The sequence below is a fragment of the Ochotona princeps genome, chromosome 4, assembly GCF_030435755.1.
Source record: "Ochotona princeps isolate mOchPri1 chromosome 4, mOchPri1.hap1, whole genome shotgun sequence".
NCBI lineage: Eukaryota > Metazoa > Chordata > Mammalia > Lagomorpha > Ochotonidae > Ochotona > Ochotona princeps.
This window is the reverse complement of record NC_080835.1, coordinates 8,443,177-8,470,479: the sequence shown is the minus strand read 5'-3', so window position 1 is coordinate 8,470,479 and position 27,303 is coordinate 8,443,177. Positions and strand designations below refer to the sequence as shown.

Below are 27,303 nucleotides of genomic sequence, written 5' to 3'. Positions count from 1 at the left end.
GCCGTGAGGCTGCGCGCGTTTCCTGAATCGAGAGATACCGGCTCACTCAGTTCTACACTAGCAAGTTTCCGGAAGTGGGGGAGGCTTAAAGCGTCTACGCTTCCTTTCCCCGCCTCTTAGTCCCGGAGATTGCCAATCCAGTTAGCCAATGGAGAGCCAGACTGGTCATCCCTGTTACTTGATTGGCTTAGAGTTTTGCAACCGCCCAGAAAAACTTGGCGACGATTGGTTGAACCTTCGGTTTTGAAAATCGTAGATTTCGCCCGCGCTGCGCCGCCCGGTTGCTGCTCCGTGGCGGCGAACCTTGAGAGCGGGAGCTGAGGGGCGACGGGGCCGGCGGCGGCGTCCCGGAGAGGAAGCCTGCCTGATTTGGGTCAGCAGACCTGGTGCAGCCGAGTGAGTGCGCGCGGGCGGCCGCCCGCTGAGGGACAGGGGCGTGACCTCCGATCCTGAGGGGCCTGGGCCGCCGGGGGTCATCTCTGTCCCCGGCGGGCGAGGTCACTGGCGCTGGTCATGCGGCTTGAGATGGCGCTGTCCGCTCCCACCTTCCTCCTGGGCGCCCCGGGTTCCTCCCTCTGCTGGGGTGCCCCAGGGACCCCCACCCCCCGGTCTGGGCCTTTTGTTGGACTCCGGGCTGCAGGACGCCCGAAACCTCCGGGTTTATCCCGCCTCCATTTCTTCCCAGTAAACCCCGCTCGGTGGTCTCTGACCCATCTCCCTGCCCAGCTGGGCAGCATTTTAAACTGTGCATGCTGCCAGGCGCGTTCCAGCTGGTCCCGCCTGGGAGCCTGCCTTGAGATAAAGGCTGACATCCGGGAGGTGGCCGGCTCCTGCCCGGGTTTGCTGGGTGACTTGGCTCTGACTTTTCTTGGGCCCGTTTCTCTCACCTGCACGTGCATTCGTGTGCCGGAGATGGTGAACGGAAGGAAATGTCCCCTGACCTGGACATGGAGTAGTGGGACTCCAGCAGCAACCATTGCAATCTCCCTTGCAAAGGCGCTGTGCGGCCAGCCACGTCCGGGTTTTTGCACTTTGAAATAGAAGGGACGTGGGGTCTGGCCAGTGGAGGGGAGGTTGCACTTCCGTCTCCCTTGGGGGCTGTGTGCCCTCAGGTTGTTAGGGTCCTTCTGCTGCTTCCCCGTGGGATCTGTCCCCAGACGGCACTTCCCTTTCCCAGGGACACCCGTTCTGCAGGCTGTGACTCAAATGGCCAAGCTAAAGCCTGCAACGTCTATATGCACCTCCCTGTGGGGGATGCCCTAATGCTTACCCCCCCATTATGTTAAAACAGGTCTCACCTACTTTGCCACATTGAACAAATACTTAAAGAAGTTAGCCATTTGTTGCTTTCTGCAGTACATCTGCCAACTTTTGCCTTTCTCAGAGTTTTCTCTTTGCCGACCTTGAACTGGAGTCTTGCAGTTTGCCAGGGCTGTGTTCTGGGTGCAGTAGGGCTGGTGGGATGGGGTGGGGGTGTGTGTGAGGCTGATGGCCGTGCAGAGGCCAGGCTCGTGCCCAGCTGGCTGTGGAACTGAAGTCTGTGCCCAGAGCCTGTGTGATCCTGCTTATTCAGGCTGCCCCTGGCAGCAGGAGCAGGGGCTCTGGACCTGTGCTGGCCTGTGCTGAGTGGTTCACTTGATGATGTCCCTGTGTGTGGCCTTGCGGTGTGTGGATGAGTAAGTTCCTGCGACAAGCAGTGATTCTGTGCAGACACTGGGGAGGGCGCTGGGCTTCAGCAGTGAGTCCAGGGGACAAGGGTTTGTCCATAGGAAGCAAATATTGAACAGGTGGACACCAGCCACCCAGCGCGGGGGTCAGAAGGGACAGGGAGCAAAGGCTAGTGTGCCCCTGAAATCTGGCCCCGGGAGGCCCCACGAGCTGACCTGGCTTGAAGCTCCATAGGGATCAGACGGTCAGCAGCTTCACCCCGCTTTCCAGGACCTTCCATCCCAGCCGGGAGGCAGCACTGAGCAGAATATTTGTTCATCTGTGCCATGACTGTAGCAGGTCACTTCTGCTCTACTTGAGCCTTTTGCCATGATTTTATGACCAGATCTTAAGGAAAAGTAACAAGAGCTGGTGTTGTGTTTCCCTTTGCTCGACATTGAAGACTGTTTAAAGCAAGGCCTTGCCTGCTTTCAGCTCTCCTCCTCCAGGGAGGAGAAGGGTTTGGAAGGTTGTGGAGAGCTGTCTCTGGCCCCACACTTGTCTGTGCTTGCCTGTGATAGGCAGGATCTGTCTCTCCCTGAGGGAGTTGGCATCCACGTTCCTGATTCCTCGCGTGCAGGGCTGGGTGCCTGTGTCCTCGCCCTTCCTTAGCTGCCATGTGCTAGGGGGAGGCCGCAGAAGAGAAGGAGCAGGCCCATTTGTGGGCAAGGGTGGGAGGGGTCCTGGGGTCCAGGAAGGCAGAGGGCCAGGTGTAAGGCTGAATTGATTAGAAAACATGGGCTTGTGTTGGCGACTGTGGTGTGTGTGCAGCCAGGGGATTAGTGTTTAGGGGTCCCTGGCCGTCACTGGGGGCTGGGAGGGGCAGCTGTGCTGTGTGTGTGCTTGTATGTGTGCATGTGTGTGTGCGTGTGTTTGCACGCACGCATGCATAGCCAGGGGATTGGCAGTTAGGGGTCCCGCACCTCTGGGTGGTCTGTGGTGATCTAGGGGTGAGAGAGGCAGCCTGGTTTGCAGTTCCCCTGGAGAAGGCCTGGGCCCGGGCCTCAGCCCTTGTGCCTCTCACCCACCAGGCAGAGCCACCATGGGGACCACGGCACCAGGCCCCATTCATCTGCTGGAGCTCTGTGACCAGAAGCTCATGGACTTCGTGTGCAACATAGACAACAAGGACCTGGTGTGGCTGCAGGAGATTGAGGAGGAGGCCGAGCGCATGTTCACCAGGTGACAGCGGGTGGTGTGCTGCTGGGCACTCCCAAGCCTGGTACCAAGCCCTGCTCAGAGTTGCCCGGGATGCAAGGCCTGCTGGAGGCCCCCCTGGAGCTGACCTGCCTGCCTGCCCCTGGCCCTTGCCTTGGAAAGCTGGCTTCTTGCTTGGTCACCCTGGCTTGGGCTGCCACTTCCAGCAGACAGGCTGGTGCCAAGCCAGGTGGCGTGAGGGTGGCAGTGGTTCCCCGGCGGCCCTGAGTGTCACTCTCCCATGTCAAACAGAGAATTCAGCAAAGAACCAGAGCTGATGCCCAAAACACCTTCTCAGAAGAACCGTCGGAAGAAGAGGCGGATTTCTTACGTTCAGGATGAAAATAGAGACCCTGTTAGGAAAAGGTAAGAGTGGCTGGGGAGGGTTGGATTGAGGCTGGGCAGGTGGGTCCTGGCAGGGCTTGATCCTGAAGGAGTTCCAGGGAGCAGCATGCAGGAGAGGCCACAGGTACCAAGGGGTCACGCCAAGGGGTAGATGCCCAGACCGTGGGGTCAGAGAGCAGGCTGTGTCGAGTGTGTTGAGGCTGGGGCGGCTGTTCCTTGTGTATGTTAGGGAAATCCGGCTCATGCCTAGAGATGGCAGAGCCTGGCCTATGCAGGGTGAGTGGCTTTTTGCGGCTACCCCTTGGCTGAACCTGCTCGGCCCCCGCTTTGCTGCCCCCTGCAGGCTGTCGCGCAGAAAGACCCGGAGCAGCCTGCGGAGCTCAAGGAACCTGCGCAGCAAGGACAAGGTGGAGAAACTGGCCACCGCCCTCGGGGAGAACTGCTCGCCGGTGCTGCGGCGGGTCACCCGCGCCACGGCCGCAGCTTTGGCAGCCACCCGCTCGTCTCCCCCAGCGTCTACCAAGAAGCTGGCCATGCCCATGGTGGAGATCTGCACCAGTGATCGCCGCAGCGCCGAGCAGCACCTGCAACAGGTCCTGGCCGTGGCGGAGCTGTCTGGGTCTCAGGCCCCGGTCTCCCAGGACGTCCCGACATCTGACGAGGAAGCTACACCCAAGAAGGCCGAGGCCGGGAGACTAGAGTTAGTCACAGTGAGCTCCCTGATGACAACACCCCAGGACCCAAAGAGTCGAAGGGTCGAGGCCGAGCGCTCCGTCTCCAAGCTCAGGATTGCACGGGCCTCCCCTGGCTCTCCGGACTCCCGGGACTCACCGTGGCGTGAACGTGTGCTCGCCCCGATCCTGCCCGATAACTTCTCCATGCCCCTGGACTCGCGGGCAGAGACTCGGTCGGTGCGGCACAGCCCCCTCACCTCGCCCCGTGCCCGCGTGTCGCTGGTCCAGAAGTACTCCCTGGTGGCCGGACAGGAGGGCAGTGTCCGCCGGTCACGCAGGATTTCCAAGAAAGCCGAGCAAGAGCCAGTGGCCTCTGCCCGCATCATCTGTGAGTCTGGGGGTGGGGTGGGGTGGGTGTTCCTGCGGCTGTAGTCTTGTGGACCATGAGGTCAGGAGCTGGCCTAGGGTGTCCCCCAGCCATGCACATGGGCCTTGTCGGGGCGCACTCCCGCCCTGTGGCCTCCAGCGAGCCATGTCTGTTGAGCCCTTGGAATGTGGCTGGTCTTACAGAACTGAATTTTAGATTTTGTTACCTGGTGCTTAATTTGGATTTAAACATTCGCAGAGAGCTAGCGGCTACCTTAATGAAGGACACAGGTCTGGCACAGCATTCTTGAGGAAACTGAAGGGGGGCAGTATGCTGTTTGGGGGCCCTGCCCCTCCCCTATCTTGCAGAGGCTCCGGGAGATCCCCATGTTGGTGCTCGTTGGCCCCCCGGAGAAGCACAGCCGGCTCCTGGTGGGGACCCCGTGGCTGGGGGCTGCAGGGGGCGTGTCAGAGGCCCTGGAGCTGGGATGCCGCTCTGACTGGCACTTGCGAGCCTCGGGTCTTCCTCTCGTCCCTCTGTGGACAGTGGTTGACCCCTTTGTCAGGGTGGTTGTGTGATCTTCCATGATTTGATCCCAAGGGGACTGGGAACCATGCCTGGCACCTGGAACGGGGACAGGTGGCATCTACTGCTTTTGTCATCGTCGGACCTCAGCTGAGCATGTTGTACCGGTTGGGAGCAGGTGTTGCAAGCCACAGAGGAATAGAGGCACCTCAGAGCCAGAGCCGGGGTGGGAGGACCTTGGAAGCGGGCGGGGCTTTGGCCAGGTGGGAGGATGTGGGGTGGGCGGCCTCCAGGACTGACCATGCCGAGCTCATGTCCAGCCCAGGAGCGTGGGCCTGACCCGCTGCAGGGGAAGGGGCCTGGTAGCAGTTGTTGGAGGTTTCTGGTAGAGGGAAGGAGGCTGGGTGAGCAGGTGGAGGCCGAGGACGAGTGAAGTAGAGCGATTTACGGCCGATTTGACATTACCTGGCAACTGGTGTCGGCCTGGCACTTAGCATTTATGAAAGCAAACCTCTTCTCATTGTGGTTCTTGCAGCAACCCTGTCGGCTTGTTAGGATTTTCCACTTTAGAGAAAGGAAGCTGGGACTGAGGGAGCCTGTGAGGTGGAAGCGGGTATTGTCCTTCCTGGAAGGCCTGGTGGTTGCCGAGGAGGCCTAGTGCAAGGCCTCCTAGTGCAAGGGGTGGGACCTGCCAGGCAGCTGAGGGCACCTCACCCAGCGGTGAGCTGGGGCACTGGCCATTTCTGGTTTCTTAGAAGAACCCGGATGCTTCCCTGGTGCCTTGGAGTGTGGTCCTAAGAGCGAGAGCCCGGGAGAGGTGAGCTTGGCGTCGGGGAGAAGGCTGGGGAGCCAGGGGATTGGGGTACATGACCCACGTCTGTCCGGCTCCAAGCCTAGTGCTCCCTTCCTGTGCTGGAAAGGAGGGAGAGGGGAGGCTCTGGCTGAGCTCTGGCCCATCCCTTCTCTCAGCTTCAGTTTCTCTGTCTCAGGAATGGTTGCCACACCTTTTGGGTGGTGTCAAGAAACTGACCTTGGGTGTTAGGAGGCTTGCCTTAGATGCATGCTCAGTGAATGCAGGGTCAGCAGACGGTAGGCAGTGAGGATCCTGTCCCTGAGGCTCTGTGTGGGTGTGCCTCAGTGGGCCCTGTAGGATGTTGGTGCTCCTAGGGCAGGTCAACGAAGATGTTGGGTCAGGCCCTCTGCAGGCATCCCCAGAGTGCAACTTGTTAGGAAGATTGCAGTAAGGGTGGGAGAAGATCCCAGAGCCAGTGTGGGGTCCTGGATGGGGCATGGACATTGGGTGGACCAGGGTGCCTCAGCCCAGTCTGGTGAGACTGGCAGGTGGGCTCTAGGGGCACTAGGCGGAGGACTGGGGCTGCGGCTTGGGGTTACTGCTGAGCTGGGCTCCTGCTGGGGGCTCCCTGGCTGTCTGCATTGGGGAGTAGTCCTCAGGCTTTGGAACAGAGGGGGGCCGCTTGGGTATTGTTATGCTATATTCGTGGTCATGTAGAATTATAGCCTTCAAAGTGAACCTGCTATAGATTTGTTGATTTTCCCTGGGCAGGGCTAGACCCTGTGATTTCCCTGCTTTCTCCACTCCGTGGGCCGGATGTCCCCATCCCTGCCACTAGCCCTGCTCCGGTGGTCCCACACATTCCAGAGAAGTCCTGGTGTGTGTAAGTGAAGAGTGTGCTATCCCTTGGTGTTTTTAGGGAACCCTAAGTCCCGGGAGCCGGACAAGCCACAGCTGCAGCCCAGGAGCTTCTTCCGTGTCCTCCATGCAGGTGCAGGGTCCTAAGGACTTGGGCCGTCCTCTCGTGCTTTGCTAGGTCACAAGCAGGGAGCTGGATGGGAAGTGGAGCACCCGGGACAAGAGCTGGTGCCCATATGGGATCCTCGCACTGCACTAATTGAGCGTCGTGCCAGGCCCTGCCTTATGACTTCTGTTTTAAAGATTTATTTATTTGATCGCAAGTGGGGTTATCTGGGACACGAAGCAGTGCCCCTGTGGGATGCTGGCACCACAGACTAGAGGATTAGCATGCTATACTACCACACCAACCCGTTTTACTTACTTGAATCCTGGCGCTAGGATCTCACTTCTTGAATTCTTGGCTCCTTTTATCGAGGGGGCAGTCAGGCGGTAAGGAGCTGGAGAGCGCCCATGGGTTGCAGAGCAGCAGTGAATTGGCAGCTGTGTCATGAGTCGATGGAGGAACGGCTGTGCTAGAACCAGCCCGTTTTCTTTATTTGAAAGGCAGAGTTACAGAGATAGGGAGAGACAGAACTTCTGTTCACTGGTTCACACCCCAAATGGCTGCAATGCTGGGTCGGCCCGAAGCCAAGAGCATCTTCCGGGTCTCCCATGCGCTTGTGGGCGCAGGGGCCACGATACTTGGGCCATCTTCTGCTGCTTTCCTAGTCCATGAGCAGGGAGCTGGATCAGAAGTGGTGCAGTGGGGACCATAATCGGTGCTCAGCTGGGCTGCCAGTGGCACAGGGGACAGCTCAGCCGGCCGTGGCACAGTAGCAGGCACATGCTTCATGGTTTTGTCATCTGCTTTTTTTCCTCCCTGGACCAGTGGTTCACATTTTGGTCTCAGCACTTGTTTCCGGTTTTAAAAATGACCGAGTATCTGCATAAGCTTTTGATTATGAGGTTTCATAAATTGATAGTTGTTTCATTAGAAATGAAAACTGAATAATTTGAATGTTTTTAAATATTATTAAGACATATTAGTATTATTTAATGCTTTAGTATTAGAGGGTTTAAAAACATCATTGCTATTTTACTATGGAAAAGAAGAACACCTGGGGATCAGGGGACTCGTGTAGCTCACATAACCACTGGAGAAATCCCAGTCACCTTTGACCTGTCCGGGTTGTGACCGTAGAGGACGAGGAAGGCCCTGGAATTGACCAGGCCAGGTGGTGTTTGTAGAGGAGGCAGGCCTTGGAATTGACCAGGCCGGATGGTGTTTGTAGAAGAGGGAGGTCCTGGAATTGACAAGGCTGGATGGTGTTTGTAGAGGACGAGGCAGGCCCTGGAAAAGGCTCTTGGTGATCTCCTTTAGCCTGGCACCTGCATCCTGCTGTTGGTGACTGGGGGAGGAGATTGGCAGCTTCCCTGCAGGTGCCCAGGGGAGGGCCCAGCTGTGTTTAGCCCAGGCCTTGCTCAGCAGCCGGCACTGTGACAGGGCTTCTGGGGGGTGCTGTGCTGCACCGCAGCCAAGCAGCATGCATGCTAACATCAGATTGCTCAGGAAAATAACTCCTCCAAAGTAAAACTCCCGGGAGGAGACTGTGTGTCCTTCCATATCGCCGCCCGAGAAGGCAGCCAGTTCTGCTGTGCGGCACATTTGGGGCTAAAGTGAGGAAAACGGGACACCTCTCATGGGGTGGCACCGTGGTCATCTTCAGGTGACTGCACCAGCACCAGGGGATGCTTCTGAGAGGCTCGTGGTGGTGCCGGTTGCTGATGGCAGCCTGGTCCGACTTGCACATGGAGTGAGAGTTTTTGCTATTTGTGATTTTGTAACCTCCAGCAAGAGTCATTTGGAAAATATCTCCCAAGTTGTGCACATCTCCTAAATGTCAGTGCGCTTGACTGTGTGGTATAAAACACAGGCAGGACACTGCTGATCTCATCAGGGAGCTGTGAAACCCCTGGGGGTGAGTACAGACTCTCCAGATACCTTACCTGAGCTTTTTAATGGTTTTTTTTTAAATTGCTAATGACAACTATGTTTTTTTAAAAAGGATTATTTTTTGCTTGAAAGGCAGAACTGTTCATGTGAGTTTGAGTTAATATCTTTTACTTCTTCATCGAGGACATTCTGAAATGTAGCTGGACAGAATTTGCAGTAAGCGCAAGATGTCTCGTGCTCCCATTGTGTTGGAAGTGGCGCTGGTTTGAGTGATGCCAGGGCTTGTGTGGGCTTGTGTGGGCTTGGCTCCCGGTGTGTCTTTGCATTGTGAGGGCCAACGCTATCCCTAGGAGAGGGAAAGTAGCATTGGAGTTTGGTGGTGGAGCTAGTTCCCAGCTCCTGGCTCGGCAGGGGTTGGAGAAGGTGCTTTGGGGACTGCCGCCCTCCTCCCTCGCCTGCGTGCCCTCTCGCCAGCTGACTCCTGACCCACAAGTCAGGGCCTCTGGACTGACTCCTGTTGTCTTTGAGTCCACAGCCTTTTTCTTTCCCTGCGTGTGTTGAGGCGTCTGGTGGAGGTCACCAAGGTTGGGGAGCAGCCCTGTCCAGCTTGCCACTGTGTCCCTGCGGCCAATGCAGCGCCCAGTTCATCGCAGGCGCTCGGCTGATTGGCCGAATGGATAACTTGTCTTGTGTTGTGTCCTGTCTGCATTAGGCATTGGCCTTCTTCCCAAGATGTTTCTCAAGTTTTTATTTTGTTTATCTTTTGGGTCTCTTTGTCCTGAGAAGGCTGTGCTCCCAGCCGGGAAGCAGCTGGGGACCCGGAGCCGTTGGGTTGGTGCTGAGGGTGAGGCCTTGCGCAGTGGGGGGCGTGGCCTAGCCAGTGGGTCTCTGTGTCTCCCCCGATTGGGCCTGGGTTGATTACTGATGATCTCTTGTTTCCTGGCTTTCCCCTCAGGCCACAGTTACCTGGAGAGGCTCTTGAATGTTGAGGTGCCCCAGAAAGTCAGGTGAGTTTTAGTTCCCCGGGGTGGGACAGGGCATGCTGGGGACCGGAGAGAACAGGTGAGCCCTGCAGTGGAGGCGCTTCTAGGGCTGAGCCTTGTGCCAGCTGCAAATCGGTCCCTCTGCCCTCCAGGCTCTGTGCTGTCCAGCCACATGGTGCTGTGCGTGTCAAGTCCTACTGTAGTACTGGCCAGCCCTGCTGGGCTTGGCCCCGGAGACATGGGGGCTCCATGGGTTGTGGATGAGGCAGAGCAGAAACCTTTAAGTGGGAGTGGAGCGGAGAGGGGGTGGCCCAGGGGCTGGGGGTGTTTTCTTCTCCAGGATTATACCAGCACTGCCTGGGCCCGGGACGCTGACTCGTTTCCCGGGGACCGTGTCTTGCCAGCTCTCTGCTGGCCACTGCCTCCTGGCCTTGGAGCAGTGGGTCAGTGCTTGGGCAGGGGAGGCAGTGACTGGGCAGCCCTAGTGTTGCTGGTGCTATGGGAGGTAGAAAGCAGATCTGAGAGAGTCTTCATTGCCCAGAGGGGATGTGGTCTCTATCCTGAACCGAAGCTCTGATGGGTGACTTGGAGCCAGTTCCAGGGGCCCAGAGCCCGGAGCGAACCTGCCGGTGACTGCCAGGGCTGTGGGTTTGTGGCCCAGATCACGGTTTCTGCTGTTGGTCCTCTGAGGGAGACTGTGGGAAGGGCCAGGGCTTGCTGACCAGTCCCCATAGTGCCCCTGCTCTACTTTCAGCCCCACGCAGGAGCCCAGCAAGGAGCCTGAGCCTTTGGAGGTAGTTGAGCTGGAGGTAAGGAGGCAGGCCTGGGTCGGGAGGACTTGAGGGCCCTCAGGGCCCTGCTATGTCCCACAGCTGTCCCGAGCTCCAGCTGCAGGTAGAAACAGAACCTTGAATCTTCCCGTAGGTCTCTGGCGATGAAGAGAACACCTTGTGTGTACGCAGTGCCACCAAGGTGGCCGTTAGTACACCTGGCTCGAAGTATGGAGCCAGTGGCCAGGACACATCCTCAGAAAGTAAGCATGGTGAGTCTTTGCCTGACCGCGGGTATGCCTCCAGAGGTGCAGCCAGCTTGGGCAGGAGGAGCCCTGCTCCCTGGGCTGATATCATGCCACAGGGATAGGGAACCTGGGGCGCCCTCCCTCAGCTGAGCGACTGGTGCTGAGTGCTGAGTGAGTGGTTAGGGCTGGCTGGGGCAGGAAGCAGAGTGAAGGGCGTGCCTCGGCTTCCTGAAGGCCCCCTGAGCTAGGGCTGATGCTCCTGCTGCTGGCTGCCCTGGGGAGCCTCGCCCTGCCAAGGCTGCCTCCACTGGTGGGCACTTAGCTGATTCGTACGTGGGCACCCCTGTGCTGTCATTCCTGCAGCCTCACTGAATTGCTCTCTCCACAGAGGCCACGGCTGACCAAATGGGTGGGCCCAGAGAGCCACCTCAGAGCGTCAGGTTTGTACCTGGGAAGAGGCACATGGGCAGTTGGGTCCCTTAGGCCTGGGGGCACTCTGTGGCCTTCCGCTGCAGGGCGGCCTGTGCTGAGGTGGCACCCGAGTTCCGGTGTGGGAGTGCAGTGGTCTGAGTGTGGCCACATACTCCCCTCCATCCTTGCAGCCGTGTAACCTCAGATCAGCCACCTCCCTGCCCTGGGCAGCGGGGGTGCAGTCCATGAGTGCCATGGCCTGTCTGGGCCTAGTTTTTCACTGGGGTCATCTTTTCGGGGTATGACTGGCCCTGGCACCCATGCCCCTGCTTCCCCCACCTCGGCAGGAGGAAGCGCAGCTACAAGCAGGCGATGAGTGAGCTGGATGAGGAGCAGCACCTGGAGGAAGAGGAGCTGCAGCCCCCCAGGAACAAGACCCCTTCCCCTCCCTGTCCCGCCAGCAAGGTGAGCCAGGCTCTGCCTCCCTCGGGGTACTGCTCCACCCGCTGGGCCCTGACCCTGTGGTCTGCAGGTGGTACGGCCCCTCCGGACCTTCCTACACACAGTGCAGAGGAACCAGATGCTCATGACCCCGACCTTGGCCTCCCGCAGCAGCGTCATGAAATCCTTCATCAAGCGCAACACTCCCCTGCGTGTGGACCCCAAGGTGAGGGACCTGCCCCGCAGCTGGCGTGAAGTTGCCCTCAGCATGGGTCTGGGCAGGGCAGGGCAGGGCAGGGCCTGGCTTGGTCATGGTCCTTGTGGCCTTGGGCAACTTTGTCTTTTGGGGAAATTGTCCTGAGCTGCACATCCTGGCCCAGGGGCTGGGCTAGTTAGTGTGAGCTGGGTCTCGAACACTGTGCTGGGAAGGTGCAGGATTGACCCAACAGACCTCCTGCATTGGCCCAGCTGGGGTAAGAGGCCCACATGGTCTGCCTCACCTTGGAGGGCTGGGAGATGGCTCTGGGAGCTGAGAGAGGAGCAGGTGTTCCATGGTGCCAGCCCCGGGCAGTCCCACTGGCCCAGCTTAGGGGTGCCATGCCTTGCAGGTTGACCCTCAGCCTAGCATTAACTCTTGGCTTTCTCCTTGTCTCCTCTCCTCCACAGAGCAGCTTCGTCGTAAGTAAAGCCTCTTCCTGTCCTGTGACTTAGCGCCACCAGGCACTTTCTTGCTGTAGCACTGTCTTTGAATAACTGACATCCCCGTAGAAGCACTAACACTGTACGAGGGGGAGTGGGGGCTAGAGGGGGGCTGGCCGGAGGCACCGCAGTTCCTCAGCAGAGTGTCCTCAGCAGAGCCACTCCCTCTGCCCAGGACGTTGCTCCTAGAGGGAGGTAAGCAAAGGTGGGACCTGCAGTGTTTCCTCCCTGCCTAGTACTGACTGAGTTGCCCTGGGGTCTGTGAGGAGAACAGTTATCTGGGATTGCCAGAGCCACCGGCCTGACCCGAGTGCAGCCTAGATGTGACAGAGGGCAGGGCGGGGTGGGTCAGGGCTGACTGCCTTGCTCTGGGGTGGCGCAGAGCTGTGCTCAGGGCTGCCTGGGCCCAGGCTGGCAAGCTGTTCTCTTCCCAGACACCTCAGGGCCTTTGTCTCTCCTTGTCTTTGTTTCCCCCTGTCCTTGTGTGTGTGTGTGTGTGTGTCTGTTGTGATTCTGACCTTGTCATGTCTACCACTTGGGAGTCATTGGTTGTTCTAGGTGTCAAACACTCAACCTTGCGTGGTATCTGGACTCTGCCCAGCTCAGCACCACAGCTGCCCCTTCACTTCCTTCTCCCCTCCCGTTGTGTGCTTTGGTTGTCACTTAAGTCCGAGGTAACAGCCCTGCTTCAATTTTTCTTTCAACTGTAGAGCTTGTCAGGCACTCGAGCAAAATAAGGGTCTAGGCGTTGGCCTGGGGGTAAGACGCCCACAGCCGCATCTGGGTGCCTGAGTTCAGTGCCTGGGTCTGCTCCTGACTGCGGCTTCCAGTTTCTGGCTTCCCGTTAGTACACACTCGCGGAGTCCCAGGGCTGGCGACCCTGCCTCCATGGAGCACACCAGGGCCGTGCTCTGGTCTCCCCATGTTGGCTTTGGCCTGGTTGTTGTGGACGTCTGGGGGACTCTGCAGATGGGAGCTCTGCCTGCCTTTAAAGAAAATTAACAGCAAATGGAACAAAGATTGAAAAGAGAGTGAGGGCATGTTCCTGCACTCACCAGGTCTTACTGCTCTTGCTGTAGTGTCCCTTCCTTCCTGGGGTTTCCTTCTGTGTCATTTCTCTTCCATCTCAGGAAATTCTGTCGCAATTGGCTAGAAAATAATTCTCTTAGTTTCCCTTTATCTGAAGATTCCTAGTTCCCCTCTTTCTCCTGCAGGGTATTTCACAGGATATAAAGTTCTTCTTTTTTTATTGAAAACTCCTGGCTTCTGTCATTTGTGGTGGGGAGTCTTGAGCCATTCCATGGTTGGTCCCCTCTGAGTGATTTGTCTGCTTTGTCTGGCTGTTTCTGCCCATTTCTTTGTCTTTAATGTGTCTGTTCATGGGTGTCTTAGGGTTTGTTCCAGTTGTGGTGTGTTGACCCGGAATCTCAGGTTTCTGGCTTTCATCAGAGCTGGCATTTCTAGCTGTTATTTCTTCATATGTTCTTGTTAGCATGACCCTTTTCCCTCTGCAGGGATGTTAGTGAGATACACTCAACACACACCACATGCCTTGTAATGTTGTTTTACAATTTTTAAAAGTAGCAATACAGAGAGAGACACAGAGATCTTCTACCTACTGGTTCGCTCCTGAAATGCCATATCAGCTAGGGGCCTGGGCCAGGCTGGAGCCTCCATACCTACTCGGACTGGGACAGCCTGAGGCTGCCTCCATACCCGTTAGGGGACTGGGCCAGGCTGAGGTCTCCGAGCCCGCTAGGGGACTGGGCCAGGCTGGGACCTCCGTGCCCGCTAGGGGAGTGGGCCATGCTGAGGTCTCCGTGCCCGCTAGGGGACTGGGCCAGGCTGGGGCCTCCGTGCCCGCTAGGGGAGTGGGCCAGGCTGGGGCCTCTGTGCCTGCTAGGGGACTGGGCCAGGCTGAGGCCTCCATCTGGCCTTTCACTTTGGCTGGGGGAGGAGCCCACATACTTGAGCCATCGCCTGCTCCATCCCAAGGCGTGTGTTAGGAGGAAGTTGGAATTGGGAGGTGTACTGGGACTCACTCGGACACTACTGTGGGGATGCTGGTGACCTGTGTCACCTCTTACTGGGCCAGACACCCACCTGGGTCATCTCACCGCTGCATCTTCGAGTTCACTCCCTTGGCACTGTCATTTTACTGTTGAGTTCTTAAAACTTCAGTTACTATCTTGAAAATTTTTCTGGTTGTGTCACACATGTCTGAAGGAATTTTTGCGGGAGCTGCAGGAGTCTGTCAGAGAATTCCAGCATTCCTGCCCCTGGGCGTGCTGTGTTGATCACCTTTCCCATGGAGGTTGAGGTTTTTCCATTTCTGTGCCTGTTGAATAATTCTGGATCGTGTCTTCAATGTTTGGAATGTTGTATTGGGAGGACAACACTCGAATTTTGTGGCAAACGCTCACTTTTTTTTTTTGTTTAGATTTATTTATTTGCAATGTAGAGTTAGTGAAACAGAAATCTTCCATCTGGTGGTTTATTCCCCATATGGCCACACGGCCCAAACTGGGCCTGTCTGAAACTGGGAGCCAGGAGTTTCTTTCAGAAGGTCTCGCACATGGACAGCAAGGGCCTAAGGACTTGATCTATCTTCTGTTTTTCCAGGCACACTGGCAGAGCGCTGGACCCGCAGTCGAGCGGTCAGCACTTGGACTGGTGCCTGTGTGGGATGCTGGCCGAAGGGTTCTGGGCTTGAGTGTCCCTATTTTTCAGTTGAGTAGCAGTAGTGATTCTGGCCAGAGTCCGACCCAGCGTCTGTGGGGTGTGGTTCCCACAGTCATCCTTTCCAGAGCTCTTGGCTCAGTTCCCGGTGTGTGTGGCCAGCGTGGGGCCTGCTCAGGAGTCTCCTGTTGATGTGTCTGGAGTGTGGTGCTCAAGTTGTTGTATTCTGGATTTCAGATGTTTGGATTAGGAATACTTGACTAGTAAAGTCTATGCAGTTACCCCCAAATCTGAAACTTGTAGGACGGAGCATTTGGGTTAAGGAACGTTCACTCTGGATGTAAGGTGTAATCATAATTATTTTTTCCTAGCGATTTTATTCATTTATTTGAAAGGAAGAGTTAGAGGGAGGAGGCTGAGACAGACCTGGCTCACTCCACTCCCCAAATAACTACACCGATTTGGACTGGGCAAGGTAGAATTCAGGAACCTAAAGCTGTTGGTCTGTGGTGGGTGGCAGGTTTCTAAGCACTTGGACCCTCTTCTGCTGCTTTCCTGTCTGTCTTCAGGGAGCTGGACTGGAGGTGGAGTAGGCAGGACTTGAACCGGCGTTCATGTGGGGTGCTGGTGCCATGGGCAGTGGCTTAACCCTCTTTACAACACAGCCCCACAAGTCATAATTTACCCCCTTGGTACCCAGTACCCCCTTAAATAGCACAGTAACCGTGAGGGTTGAAGCTGCTTTGCTGTATCTTCCCCACCCCAGTCTTCATTCTCTTCTTGGCTGCACTGTGTGTTGAGTTACAGTCAGCACATCTGACTCTGAGCCCGGTGTCTGCTGCCCACGGCTGGCAGGGCTCAGCAGAGGGTGCTGGGGAGCTGAAGGTGCAGGCCTGGCCCCAGGAGGCAGCAAGAGACGCTGCCCCCGAGACGTTTCCTACTGCGCCTGGCTGAGGGCTGGAGGGCACTGCGGGGGTCGGAGGGCTGTCCTCCCTCACACCGCAATGCCGCCTGCTCCCCAAGGAGAAGGAGCGGCAGCGCCTGGAGAACTTGCGGCGGAAGGAGGAGGCCGATCAGCTGCGCAGGCAGAAGGTGGAGGAGGACAAGCGGCGGCGGCTGGAGGAGGTGAAGCTGTAAGTGGCCTGGCCTGCGTCCCCGTCCTACCCGCCTCGGCTGGGCTCCCCATGACTGCACTATGCCCGCAGGAAGCGAGAAGAGCGCCTCCGCAAGGTACTGCAGGCCCGCGAGCGGGTGGAGCGGATGAAGCAGGAGAAGAAGCAGCAGATGGAGCAGAAGTTTGCTCAGCTCGATGAGAAGACCGAGAAGGTGGGAGGCTGGGCTGTCGGGGTGGGGGAGGCTGGGCTGCCGGGGTGGGAGAGGCTGGGCTGCCGGGGTAGGGAGGCTGGGCTGCCGGGGTGGGGGAGGCTGGGCTGCCGGGGTGGGGGAGGCTGGGCTGCCGGGGTGGGGGAGGCTGGGCACCGGGGTAGGGAGGCTGGGCTGCCGAGGTGGGAGAGGCTGGGCTGCTGGAGTGGGGGGCCTGGGCTGCTGGGGAGCAGAGAGATACAGATTTGGTGGCCCATGGTTTCAGAATGGATCCCATGGGCAGTTTGAAGTTGACACTCTGGGCCTGTGTCCTGCCATACTGAGGGTTGAAGGTCTTTGCTCTGGGTTTCCCAGCAGCCCTTGGCTGGGTGATGGGGTCAGATGTTTCGGGGCAGGATTGGCTTCCAGTGTCTTCTCCCTGGGCTGTGGGGGTGAGCAGGGTTCCTAGGCGGAAATGGGGTACTTGTCATGCTGTTTGGGGCCCCAGTCAGCAGGGTTGGGGAAGGTGCTGCTCCAGTGAGCACACACGGGTGGGCTCTGCAGGCCAAAGAGGAGCGGCTGGCTGAGGAAAAAGCCAAGAAGAAGGCAGCGGCCAAGAAGATGGAGGAGGTGGAGGCCCGCCGGAAGCAGGAGGAGGAGGCCCGCAGGCTGAGATGGCTGCAGCAGGTGCGAATGCCCGGCCCGGCAGACGGGAGGTGGAGCAGGGCGGTGTGGCCCCCGTGCTAGGAAGACCTGCTGGGCACATCCTCTTCTGTGGGACTGATCCTGATGGAGCTTGCTGCTTTAAGCCCAAGAGGAGACCCATCAAAATCTTGGGGACAGGGACAGGGACAGGAATCTGCCTCTCGTGCTCTGTGGAAATAGCAGTTGGAGGGTTGCATTGGAGGGCTGCATTGTAGGCTTGGAGCTAGGCTCCCCATTTCAGTACCATTTAGTGGCCACGCAACCTCGGGCACGTGACTTGACCTGTCTCTGCTCCCGTGACTTCCTGTTGCAGTGGTAATCCACCTGCGGTGCTTAGGTGGCATCTGTGCATGCCAAGTGTTCTGTGTGCGGTTGGTTGCCGTTGTAACATCCCAGGATGATCTGCCTGTGAGGGTAGGGCACCTGTCAGACTCTAGGAAAGGCAGGCCTGTCATCAGACGCTTTCTTACTGGTAGCTAAGGTGTGTTGTTTGCCCTGTCCCAGGTGTGTTTGGGTACAGCGCCTTCACAGGGTATGGGTGCTGCTGCTGTTCCTACTTTGTGGGTGAGGAGTTAAGTGACCTGCCCAGTGTCACACAGCTAGTGGGGACTGCCCCGAGTCAGTACACTGCCTGCAGGCCTTATCCCAGATGCCTTGTAGGGGATTCTTGCAGAGTCTTGCAGTCCTGTAGCCCTGTTCCCACTGCTCTCTGTGGTGGTGGCTGCTGGGTGGCAGCCTGCCCCTCTCCCCCTGACCTTGCCCTGGTCCCATCTCAGGAGGAGGAAGAGCGGAGACAGGAGCTGCTGCAGAACAAAAGGAAGGAGGAGGAGCAGGAGCGGCTACGCAGGGCGGCCGAGGCCAGGCGCCTGGCCGAGCAACGCGAGCAGGAGCGCCGGAAGGAACAGGAGCGCCGGAAGGAGCAGGAGCGGCTGCAGGCTGAGAGGTGAGGGAGGTGCCAGTCGGCCCGGTGTGGCATGTGTGTGAACACCGAGGGCGTAAGGGGCACAGCTGTGGCCATCGCCTAGGTGCAGGCTTTTTCTTAGCTCTGGAGCCAACTGCCCGTGCTTGGCGGGCCGCCTGAGTGGGCTGGCTGTGAGAGTTGAGGCATACAGGGTGGGGTTGTTCAGGGTTTTGTTTTAGCTCTGACCCCATCAGCTAACTCAGCGGGGCCTGGTTGGAGAAGCTCCTTGTTATTAGCGCCTCTGCAGGCACTTTGGCGGGAGGGAGCTTTGTGGGATGTGCCTGGTGGGCGCAGCGTCTTGCCTGCTCCCTGATTGAGGGCACCTGTCCCCGTGATGGTGACCCAGGTACCTCCCCCCGACCAACACACACACCGTGTTTTCAGACTGCCCTTGTTGGCTCCTGGACCCCATGAGCTCCACTGTCTCCCAAGACAGCAATTCCTGTGTGACAAGACAACAATCCTACACTTAGTTTTACAAGCATTTATCTGAGGTTTGCCCTGTGCCTGGATAATGAGCCACACTCAGTGTTGGTGGGGAGACCCCTGGGGTCCTGTGAGTGCAGAGACAGAGAAGTGTGCCCTGGCTGTGCAGACATGTTGGCCCCGCAGCTGTTCTCTGTCCTGCCCTGGACACAGGCTCGGGGGGCGTGGGGAGGGAAGGAGGGCTTGCAGCCAGAGGACCTCCTGTTGGCACCCAGCGGTCACTGGCTGTGTGTGTTCAGAGGAAGGAGTCTGGTGAGGAGAGAAGGGGGTGTGACAGTAGATGTGGTTTTAGCAGTGGATGGATCTGGGTGGTGCTGGAGGCTGGGGTGGGGACAGCAGAATGATGGCCGTGATGGGTGGCTGTGCTGGGTACTGGCCTGTGTTTTCAATTCATGTTGCTTTGCTTGACCATCTGCTTCCCCTCAGGTAGGGGAAGGAGTCAGATCAGGTACGTGCCTTGCTTGGAGTCATGAGCCAGGCAGTCAGCAGCCCCTGCTGGCCCTGTGGGTCAGGGTGACAAGGAGCGGCGTGAACCATCCCATTGGACCCTTAGGACCAGCCTGGAGTATAGGTGCTGTGTTCTGTAGCGTGAGGGAGGAGTGAGGCTCTGACACAGGCTGTGTGCAAAAGCAGGGGTGGACTCCAAAGCTGGGGTCTGGCTCCTGCTCCCTGCCCCCTTGGGGGAGCCTCTTCCCAGCCTGGCCAGTATGTCCATTCTGCTGCCCTGTCTCCCAGTGCTGGTCCTGCGGGGTGTGGCTTCCCTGGCAGGCATGGGAACAGGGCCAGGGCTCTGCCTCCTGTGCTGACAGTTCTGCATCCACAGGGAGCTGCAGGAGAGGGAGAAGGCCCTGCAGCTGCAGAAGGAGCGGCTGCAGAGAGAACTGGAGGAGAAAAAGAAGGTGAGGGGTGCTGGGGATGGATGCCCCCCTCATCCTCCCTGGTGGGGGCTGCACACGGAGCTGTGCTCTGGGGAGGGTGGGGAGGCCTGGAGGCCTAGCAGCCTGGTTGTGGCTGCCCAGCCTGCCTTGCATGGGTCAGTGAGGGGAGAGGAGTCTCTTAACACTGGGGCCGGTTGCTTCCCAGGAGGAACAGCAGCGCCTGGCGGAGCAGAGGCTGCAGGAGGAGCAGGAGAAAGCCAAGGAGGCTGCAGGGGCCAGCAAGGGCCTGAACGTGACCATGGATGTGCAGGTGAGGCCAGGTCCCTCTAGGCTTGTTAGCCCCCAGTAGCTGCAGGCGCCAACTGTAAGAAAGGCAAAGATTACTGCACTGTTGAGTTTTTTTAAATAATATGTACTATTTTAACATTTCTATTTTTGTATTTTTATGTATATGTATCTTATGCATTTTAATACTTTATATATATTTTATACTTTTTTTTTTTTTAATTGGAAAGGCAGATATACAGAGAGAAGGAGATGCAGAGAGAAAGATCTTCGGTTTACTGGTTCACTCTGCAAGTGGCTGCAATGGCCGGAACTGAGCTGACCCGAAGCCAGGAGCCAGGAGCTTTCTCCCGGTCTCCCCTGCGGATGCAGAGTCCCAAAGCTTTGGACCATCCTCCATTGCTTTCCTGGGACACAAGCAGGGAACTAGAAGGGAAGTGGAGCAGCCAGGACACGAACCAGCGCCTATATGGGAACCTGGTGCGTGCAAGGCAAGGATTTAGCCAGTAGGCTGTCATGCTAGGCCCATTGTACTTATTTTTGATATGTGTATTTCTTTTTATTTTGAAAGTAGAATTTCTTATTAAAAAAACAACCCAGACTAAAAGAGTATAAAAAGCTGGAAAGGGGGCTGGTATTATGGTCTAACAGGCTAAGCTGCTCCTGTGACACTGCCATCCCATGTAGATGTTGGTTCGAGACCTGTCTGTTCCACTTCCCTGCTAATGTGTCTGGGAATGCAGTGGAGGGTGGCCTGAGTGCTCGGGTCCCTGTACCCATGGGGGAGACCCAGAAGAATCTCTGGGCGCCTGGTTTGGCCTGCCTCAGTCCTGGCCATTTTGGCTATTTGAGGAGTGCACTAGCAGGTGGAAGCTCTCTCCCCCTCTCTCTTTGTAACTTCACCTTTCAAATAACTTAATCTTAAAACAAGAGTGCTGGGGCCGGGCGGCGTGGCCTAGCGGCTAAAGTCCTCGCCTTGAAAGCCCCGGGATCCCATATGGGCGCCGGTTCTATCCTGGTAGCTCCACTTCCCATCCAGCTCCCTGCTTGTGGCCTGGGAAAGCAGTCGAGGACGGCCCAATGCATTGGGACCCTGCACCCGCGTGGGAGACCTGGAAGAGGTTCCAGGTTCCCAGCTTTGGATCGGCGCAGCATCGGCCCGTTGCGGCTCACTTGGGGAGTGAATCATTGGACAGAAGATCTTCCTCTCTGTCTCTCCTCCTCTGTGTATATCTGGCTGTAATAAAATGAATAAATCTTTAAAAAAAAAACAACGAGTGCTGGAAAAGTACCCTCGGTGTTTCCTACCTAGCCTGCTTGTGTGTGTCTGCCTGGTTGACCAATATACTCGCGTGAACTCACACACACAGCACAGACCACTCATGCACTCATGTGGACTCTCACACACACTCACCCGGCACAGATCACTCTTGGACTGATGTGGACTCACACACACATGTGGCATAGACCTCTCATACACTCACGTGGACTCACACACACGGCACAGACCACTCAAGCACTCATGTGGACACACACAACGGCATAGACGCATATGCCTTTGGTGACTTGTCTTTTCCCTCCGTACACTGTAGACGTCTCTTTTCAGCACATGAATGTCTGATTTGACGGCTGTGTTCCAGTTTACTGGGATGTAGCTGGCACGTCTTGTTCCGTTTTGATTCAGTGTGGTTATCAAATGAGAGTGGAGCCAGGCAGAGACTTCCCTTGCAGGATGGCTGAGCCGTGCAAACTTGGGAGTTGGCTCAGTGCTCACATCTGCTGGGCATGAAGTTGTGTTTCCTGGAGCTGTTTCAGAGGAAGTTTTTCTGCTGACCTGGAAGAAAGCTTGATACTGATGTTAACACGGAAAAGAAAGCAACTGGCTACTCTGTGTTCTGTGATTTTTTTTATAGTGATAAAGTGACACCTGAGCCTTCTAATTTCTTTTCATCCCTTTATTCCATCCATTTTTCCTTCCTCCCTCCCTCCCTCCCTCGTCCTGTCCTTCCTTAATTTTTTTTTTTTTAATTTGAAAGGTAGTTATAAAAAGAGAAGTGGAGAGAGATCTTCCATCCACTGGTTCACTCCTCAAATGGGCTGTGATAGCTAGAGTTGTGCCAGGCTGAAACAAGGAACTAGGAGCTCCTTCTGAGCCTCCTGTGTAGGTGACGGGGGCCTAGGGAGCTGTCTATCTTCTGCTGCTTTCCTGGACTCTGTAACAGAGAGCTGGATTTGAAGTAGAGCAGCTGGGACTTGAACCAGGGTCCATTTGGAATGATGGCACTGGAGGAGACAGCTTAACCTGCTCTGCCACAATACTGATCCTGAACTATCTAGTTTCTGCTGTGACGTTAGGGGAGGAGAGGAGTCCCAGTGCCCCGTGGTGATGAGTGCTGCGGGAATGCATGGAGGAGAAGCTGACAGCCGTGTGGATTTTGTTTCAGTCTCCAGTCTGTACCTCGTATCAGATGACTCCTCAGGGGCACAGGGCTCCGCCCAAGATCAACCCAGATAACTATGGGATGGACCTCAACAGCGATGACTCCACTGATGACGAGGCGCATCCCCGGAAGCCCATTCCCAGCTGGGCCCGAGGTAAGCAGGGCCCAGAGCTCCCTGGGAGGCAGGGCCTCGGCTGCCTTTGCCTTTTAGTAGGGGCCTGGAAGTGGTGGTTTGGGCACTGCAGGTGGCTGGAGACTGTTGTGATGTGGGCTGGGAGCCTCCCCCACCCCGCCCGGTCTAGTGAGCTTGCTTTCGACTTTGAGCCTGCCCACAGGGCAGGGTGTAGCCCCCACAGACCAGACCTGCACACTGGACTCCTCTGTCCTCAGCAGGCATTAAATAGCTGCTGCCCGAGTGACACGGCTGCTGGATGTTCTCTCCTGGACCCGAGGTCCCTCCTTAGAATCTTGCCCAGCAGGGCTTGTGAGACTTGGTGTCGCTGTCCTGCAGCGATGGACTTGGTGCACAGAGCCGATAATAACACGCTTGGACTACTGACTGATGATCAATAGCCAAAATTTATTAGGGGCAACAGACTTTATATGCTGAGGGTCATACAGGATTAGGGTAGAGATACTTAGTTCATCAACAGAACCATCAACCGTCTCTATGCCTTAGTTTGGAAGTCCTTTTGCCTTGTATATTACTTCCCACTCAACTGTTCTTATACAAATGATATCTCATCAGGTATACAAAAGGTAGCCATACAGTTGTTCTCATGCAAAGGATATCCAATCAGTCACATACAAGACATCCATTCAGTTGTTTATCATACAAATATTGTCCCATCAACTGTAATCCTGTGCTCGCTGACCTACGGTCACAATGTCCTCCTACAACTTGGGTCCCAGTACACGGGGTGTGGGAACAGCTGAGAGTGGCAGCAGTGTAGGCAGAATGAGGACATGCGTGGTTTCTGCATTGTCTCCCTTGGGCACTGGGGAGAGTGAAGCCCCCATGTCCCAGGCTGTGGTGTAGAGATGAGCCGAGCATGTGGGAGCTCTTGCGGTGCGAGTGCAGGACAGCAGCAAGGATGGGAACCAGGTGGGAGTGAGTAGGGGAGGGTGCAGGAAGAGGAGGCGGAGTTGGTGCAGGTTGAGGGATGTGGGGGTAAGAGGATGTCAGGGCACTGTGGGTACCAGGGCAGGACACGGGATGGTCTTGGAGAGGCCAACTCTGTGACCCAGACCTCCACTTGTCCCTGCAGGTACCCAGCTCAGCCAGGCCATCGTCCACCAGTACTACCACCCTCCGAACCTTCTGGAACTCTTTGGAGTCATTCTCCCCCTGGACTTGGAGGACATCTTCAAGAAGAGCAAGCCTCGCTATCACAAGCGCACCAGCTCCGCTGTCTGGAACTCCCCACCCCTGCAGGGCCCCAGGGTCCCTGGCAGCCTGGCCCACAGCCTCAAGAAGCACTGAGGCAGGCTGTGGCCTCCTTGTCAGGCTCTGCTCGCGTCTCTGTCTGTCTCTTACTAGGTTGGTCTGCCAGGCTGAGGGCCTTTTTATGTAAACATCCTCTGTATGCCTGGTGATTGTGTTGCAGGTGGGTGGGGAAGAACCAAGCCCAGCCCCACGCCCACCCACAGGCGGCACTCTGTAAATAGGTTGTTATAGTTCGCAGAGTTTTTGTCTCTAGTGTGTGAGAGCTAGATTAATAAAGTGTATTCCTTCAAGTTTTCCGTGGGTATCCTCAAGCCTGGGACCTCAGCACCAGGCCTGCAGTTGTGGGCCACTCAGGTGGCGGGCGTCAAGATCCAGATCCCACCCGCGGAGGTAACTGATGAGGTGGGTCGTCCTGGTGCTGGATACTCCAAGAAACACGCCAGATCCTTTTTCATGGGACAGGTGAAGGTGCTTGCTGTCTTCCTGGGTGCTCCTAGTCTGTAAGGGCGAGTGTGTCCATTTGGAGAGACGGGTCTCTACGGCTGTGTCAGTTCTCAGGCGCCGGGCTTGCTGGTGGCCAATGAACCTGACAAAGCCTGTGCACTGCTGAGGCACGGGCCATGCTTGGAGAAGAGAGGGGCACGTCCCTCAAAGCCGCCTTGGGACCAGTGCTCGTAAGCAGTGAGGTGTTTCCCAGCAAGGCAGGCAGCTGTTAACAACGCTTCGTGCTGATGCAGGCTGGCCCTGGTCCTGCCTGCCAGCTGCCTGCTGCATTCTAAATGATCACTCAGCCGCCCAGCCTGTGCAAGAGGGGTCAGCAAGTCAGAGTCCCCGGGCCAAAGCAGGCTGCATCCAGCTGTGGAAGCTCTTTGGAACACGTTTCTATTAGAAATGCCTGTTTTATCTATCGCCCCCAATTGCCCTGCTTTGATTGCAGTGGAGTCATGCAGCTGAGGCCATGTGGCCTGGAAACTCAACATTTGTGATCTGAACCTGGACAGAATTTAGGACAAAATAAGGGCTAAGCACCCAATGCTTTAAAAAAAAAAAAAAGGAAATAGTGAATGCATGCAAATGGAGTTGGGAAGATTGTGTTTTAGGTAGCTTTTCATCAAAATCCCTGAGAAAAGCTGTTTTGGAAGGAAGAAGGTGTATTTAGATGGGTTTTGGAGGTTGCTGGTCCACGGTTGGGCAGCCCCCTTGGGCGGTGGATGGTGGAGGCAGTGGAGGGAGGGGATCACACAGCAGGCAGAAAGACGTGGAACTCGCTCCTCCGTCGACAGGTCTACAAAACCACCGTAATTCTGCCCTGGGGACCCCACCCCAACCGCTCACCCCATCAGTCACTCCCCAGAGGCACTGCCCGCAGCCCCTTCAGCCTGTGGCACCATCTGTCTGAGATGGGTTTAAACCTCTCCATGACTTTGCAGCCAAATCATGTTCCTAGCATCTTCCGTGCAGAGAAGCGTTCTGTGGTTGGTTCAAACACCTATATTTGTTCCCTGATTTAGATCCATTCCCTATGTTCTGACTGGAAAACTGTATTGTCTAAACTGGAAAATCATGTTTTTTTGTCTAAGATCACAGGATCCAAGTATCACTGGTTTTGTACGCATATTGATGCAGGGTGTTGAAGAAAAGGTTACTGCTCAGCAGAAGGGATTGTACTCTGCAGCAGCCTGGGCCTTGTCAGCTGTTCTAGCAGGTGTGCAGTGAGCGCTCATCATGGTTTTAATTTGCATCTCCCTGTGACTGGGGAAGGAGGATGCCTTCCCATGTATTTATTGGCCATCTGTGTATCTTTGATGAAGAGTCTGTTCAAGAGGGTTGTTTTCCCTCTGCTGTTGATTAAGCTTTATATATTATAAATACACTTGTTGCATTTGTGCTTTGTCAAGTCTCCCTAACTTCGGCTTTTATTTTTCATTTGTTTGACTGTGTCTTTTAATTTGGCAACCTTTAATTTATTACTTTGTATTCTTTTAGGGATTGTGCTTTCCTTGGAGTCATGACTAAGAAGTCACGGCCTAGAGCCCCACCTCCCAAGGGTTTCTGTTTTGTTATCGTACTTGTGACATGTTGCGTTTTGATCTGCTTTGGCTAGCTGGTTTCAAAGCGCGAGGTGTGTGGTCTGTGTTGGTGTCTGAGAGTGTGTGTTCATGAGTGTTTAGGTTGCCCCAGCACTGTTTGTTGAAAGGCTGTCCTTTCTGCACTGGATTCCAGCTGCTCCCCTGTGTTGCTGTCGGCCTGTCACAGCACCTCTTGCTCCCTTCCGTTCATCTTTGTCTCTTTTGTCCAGGCCGCATGGGGAAGTCTGAAAATCTGGAGTACACTTTCTCCAGCTTCATGTTTCCTTTTCAAAATTATTTCAGCTATTCTGTCTGTTTTACCTTTCCATATGAATTGTAAAATCAGTTTATAGAGGAGTTCTGCTGGGACTTTGATTGGAATTGCGTTAAATCCATAGGCAAGTTTAGGAAGAATTCAGTTTTCATGACTGGGAGCCTTGTAATCCTGAACACAAGGTGTCTTTTAATATATCGAGTTTCTTTCATCAGCATTTTACACTTTCCACACACAGATCCTGTGTTGTTAATTTAGAAGTACTGGGCCCGGCGTGATAACGTGGTGGTTAAAGTCCTCGCCTTGAACGTGCCGGGATCCCATATGGGTGCTGGTTCTAATCCCGGTAGCCCTGCTTCCTGTCCAGTTCCCTGCCTGTGGCCTGGGAAAGCAGTCGAGGACGGCCCAAAGACTTGGGACCCTGCACCCGTGTGGGAGACCTGGAGGGGGCTCCTGGCTCCTGGCTTTGGATTGGCTCAGCTGCGGCCATTGCGTCCACTTGGGGAGTGAACCACTGGTGGAAGATCTTCCTCTTTATCTCTCCTCCTCTCTGTATATCTGCCTTTCCAATAAAAATAAATGAATCTTAAAAAAAAAATTAGAAGTAATTTCAGATGCTTTTTTAAAAATTATTGCTGGTATATAGAAAACCATTGGCTTTTTGTGTTAATGTACTTCTGGTGTGACTCGGACAGGACACAGTGGGAAATTTATAGCACTAAATACCCGTGTTAGAAACAAAAAGTCTCATATTTGTGGTTTTAGCTCCCACTTCAGAAACTTGGAGAGTAAACTGGGAAAAGTACAAGACAAATAAGGGAAATGCAAAGAGCGGGAGACAGTGGCGCTGGGAAGAGCTGGATGCGAGTTCCTGCTGTCAGGAACAGGAGAGGTGACATCAACTACAGGTTTTCTGGAGGTCAGGCTATTAGATGCAAATTAGATGAAATGAACACACAAGTTCCCTGGAAGATACAGATTATCTCAGGTCATTCAAGGAAAAATCAGAAGACCTAAGCAGCCCTGTCAATGAAATAGATGGAATTTTTGAGTTAGAACTCACAAAGCTATAGGATAAGCATAGATGGCTGTATTGGTAAATGTTACCGCAAAGGTGAAGAAATGATATTGTATCTACATCTCCGGCAGACATTGCAAGAAAACCAGACACTTGCCCCTCCTGACAATGTTTCACAACTTATCCTTACATAAAGAGGACAATAGATCTTCATCCGATTAGGTTTATCCAAAGAATGCTAGATATATGTACCATTTGAAAGCTAAGTAGTATAATTCACCATGTTAACTGTAAGAAAATAGTACGGTTAATTCAGGCGAGAGTCTCACAATTCAACACTAACAAATCATGTTGGAAGTGTGAAGTAAATAAGGGATTAAAGGAAATGTGTTCAGTTTGATAAAACACTTGTACAGGAATCTCACTCGGATGCTTCCTGGTGACTGCTGGATGCACTTCCGCCACTACCAGCTCTGAGGTAAGGATGTCCACTCTCGGGAATGTTTCACCAGAGGGATTAGATGGTGCAACAGTGTAAAAGAAAATAAAAGGCCTTGGGAGAGAATTAAAACTTGTAGGTGATTTGTGGAGAAGCTGATGGTAGTCTTCCAGAAAGCTCTTAGGAATAATGAATCAGCTTAGCATGGTTGCCGGATACAAGACTTTTATATATATATATACATATACACAACCCTTGACATATTTTCCATATGAGTTTATAAGCTAAACTATAACAATACTATT

General features: G+C 55.3%; 1 protein-coding gene across 1 annotated transcript; it reads left to right on the top strand.

Moving 5' to 3' along the window:
- Positions 1 to 23,362, top strand: INCENP (inner centromere protein). The gene is made up of 18 exons (XM_058662935.1): positions 1 to 396; positions 2,739 to 2,889; positions 3,157 to 3,270; positions 3,593 to 4,311; positions 9,418 to 9,469; positions 10,200 to 10,254; positions 10,370 to 10,487; positions 10,852 to 10,903; positions 11,222 to 11,339; positions 11,407 to 11,541; positions 15,717 to 15,826; positions 15,899 to 16,019; positions 16,560 to 16,682; positions 17,477 to 17,643; positions 18,971 to 19,046; positions 19,231 to 19,335; positions 21,755 to 21,905; positions 23,020 to 23,362. Exons 2-18 carry the CDS (start codon positions 2,750 to 2,752, stop codon positions 23,232 to 23,234), a joined length of 2,571 nt encoding a protein of 856 aa, XP_058518918.1. The 5' UTR covers positions 1 to 396; positions 2,739 to 2,749; the 3' UTR covers positions 23,235 to 23,362.
- The last annotated feature ends 3,941 nt before the right edge of the window (positions 23,363 to 27,303 follow it).

Coding starts and splice junctions, on each gene's coding strand:
- INCENP (XM_058662935.1), top strand. CDS start 2,750: ATGGGGACCACGGCACCAGGCCCCATTCATCTGCTGGAGCTCTGTGAC. Junction 2,890..3,156: donor GCCGAGCGCATGTTCACCAG/GTGACAGCGGGT, acceptor CATGTCAAACAG/AGAATTCAGCAAAGAACCAG. Junction 10,488..10,851: donor ATCCTCAGAAAGTAAGCATG/GTGAGTCTTTGC, acceptor CTCTCTCCACAG/AGGCCACGGCTGACCAAATG.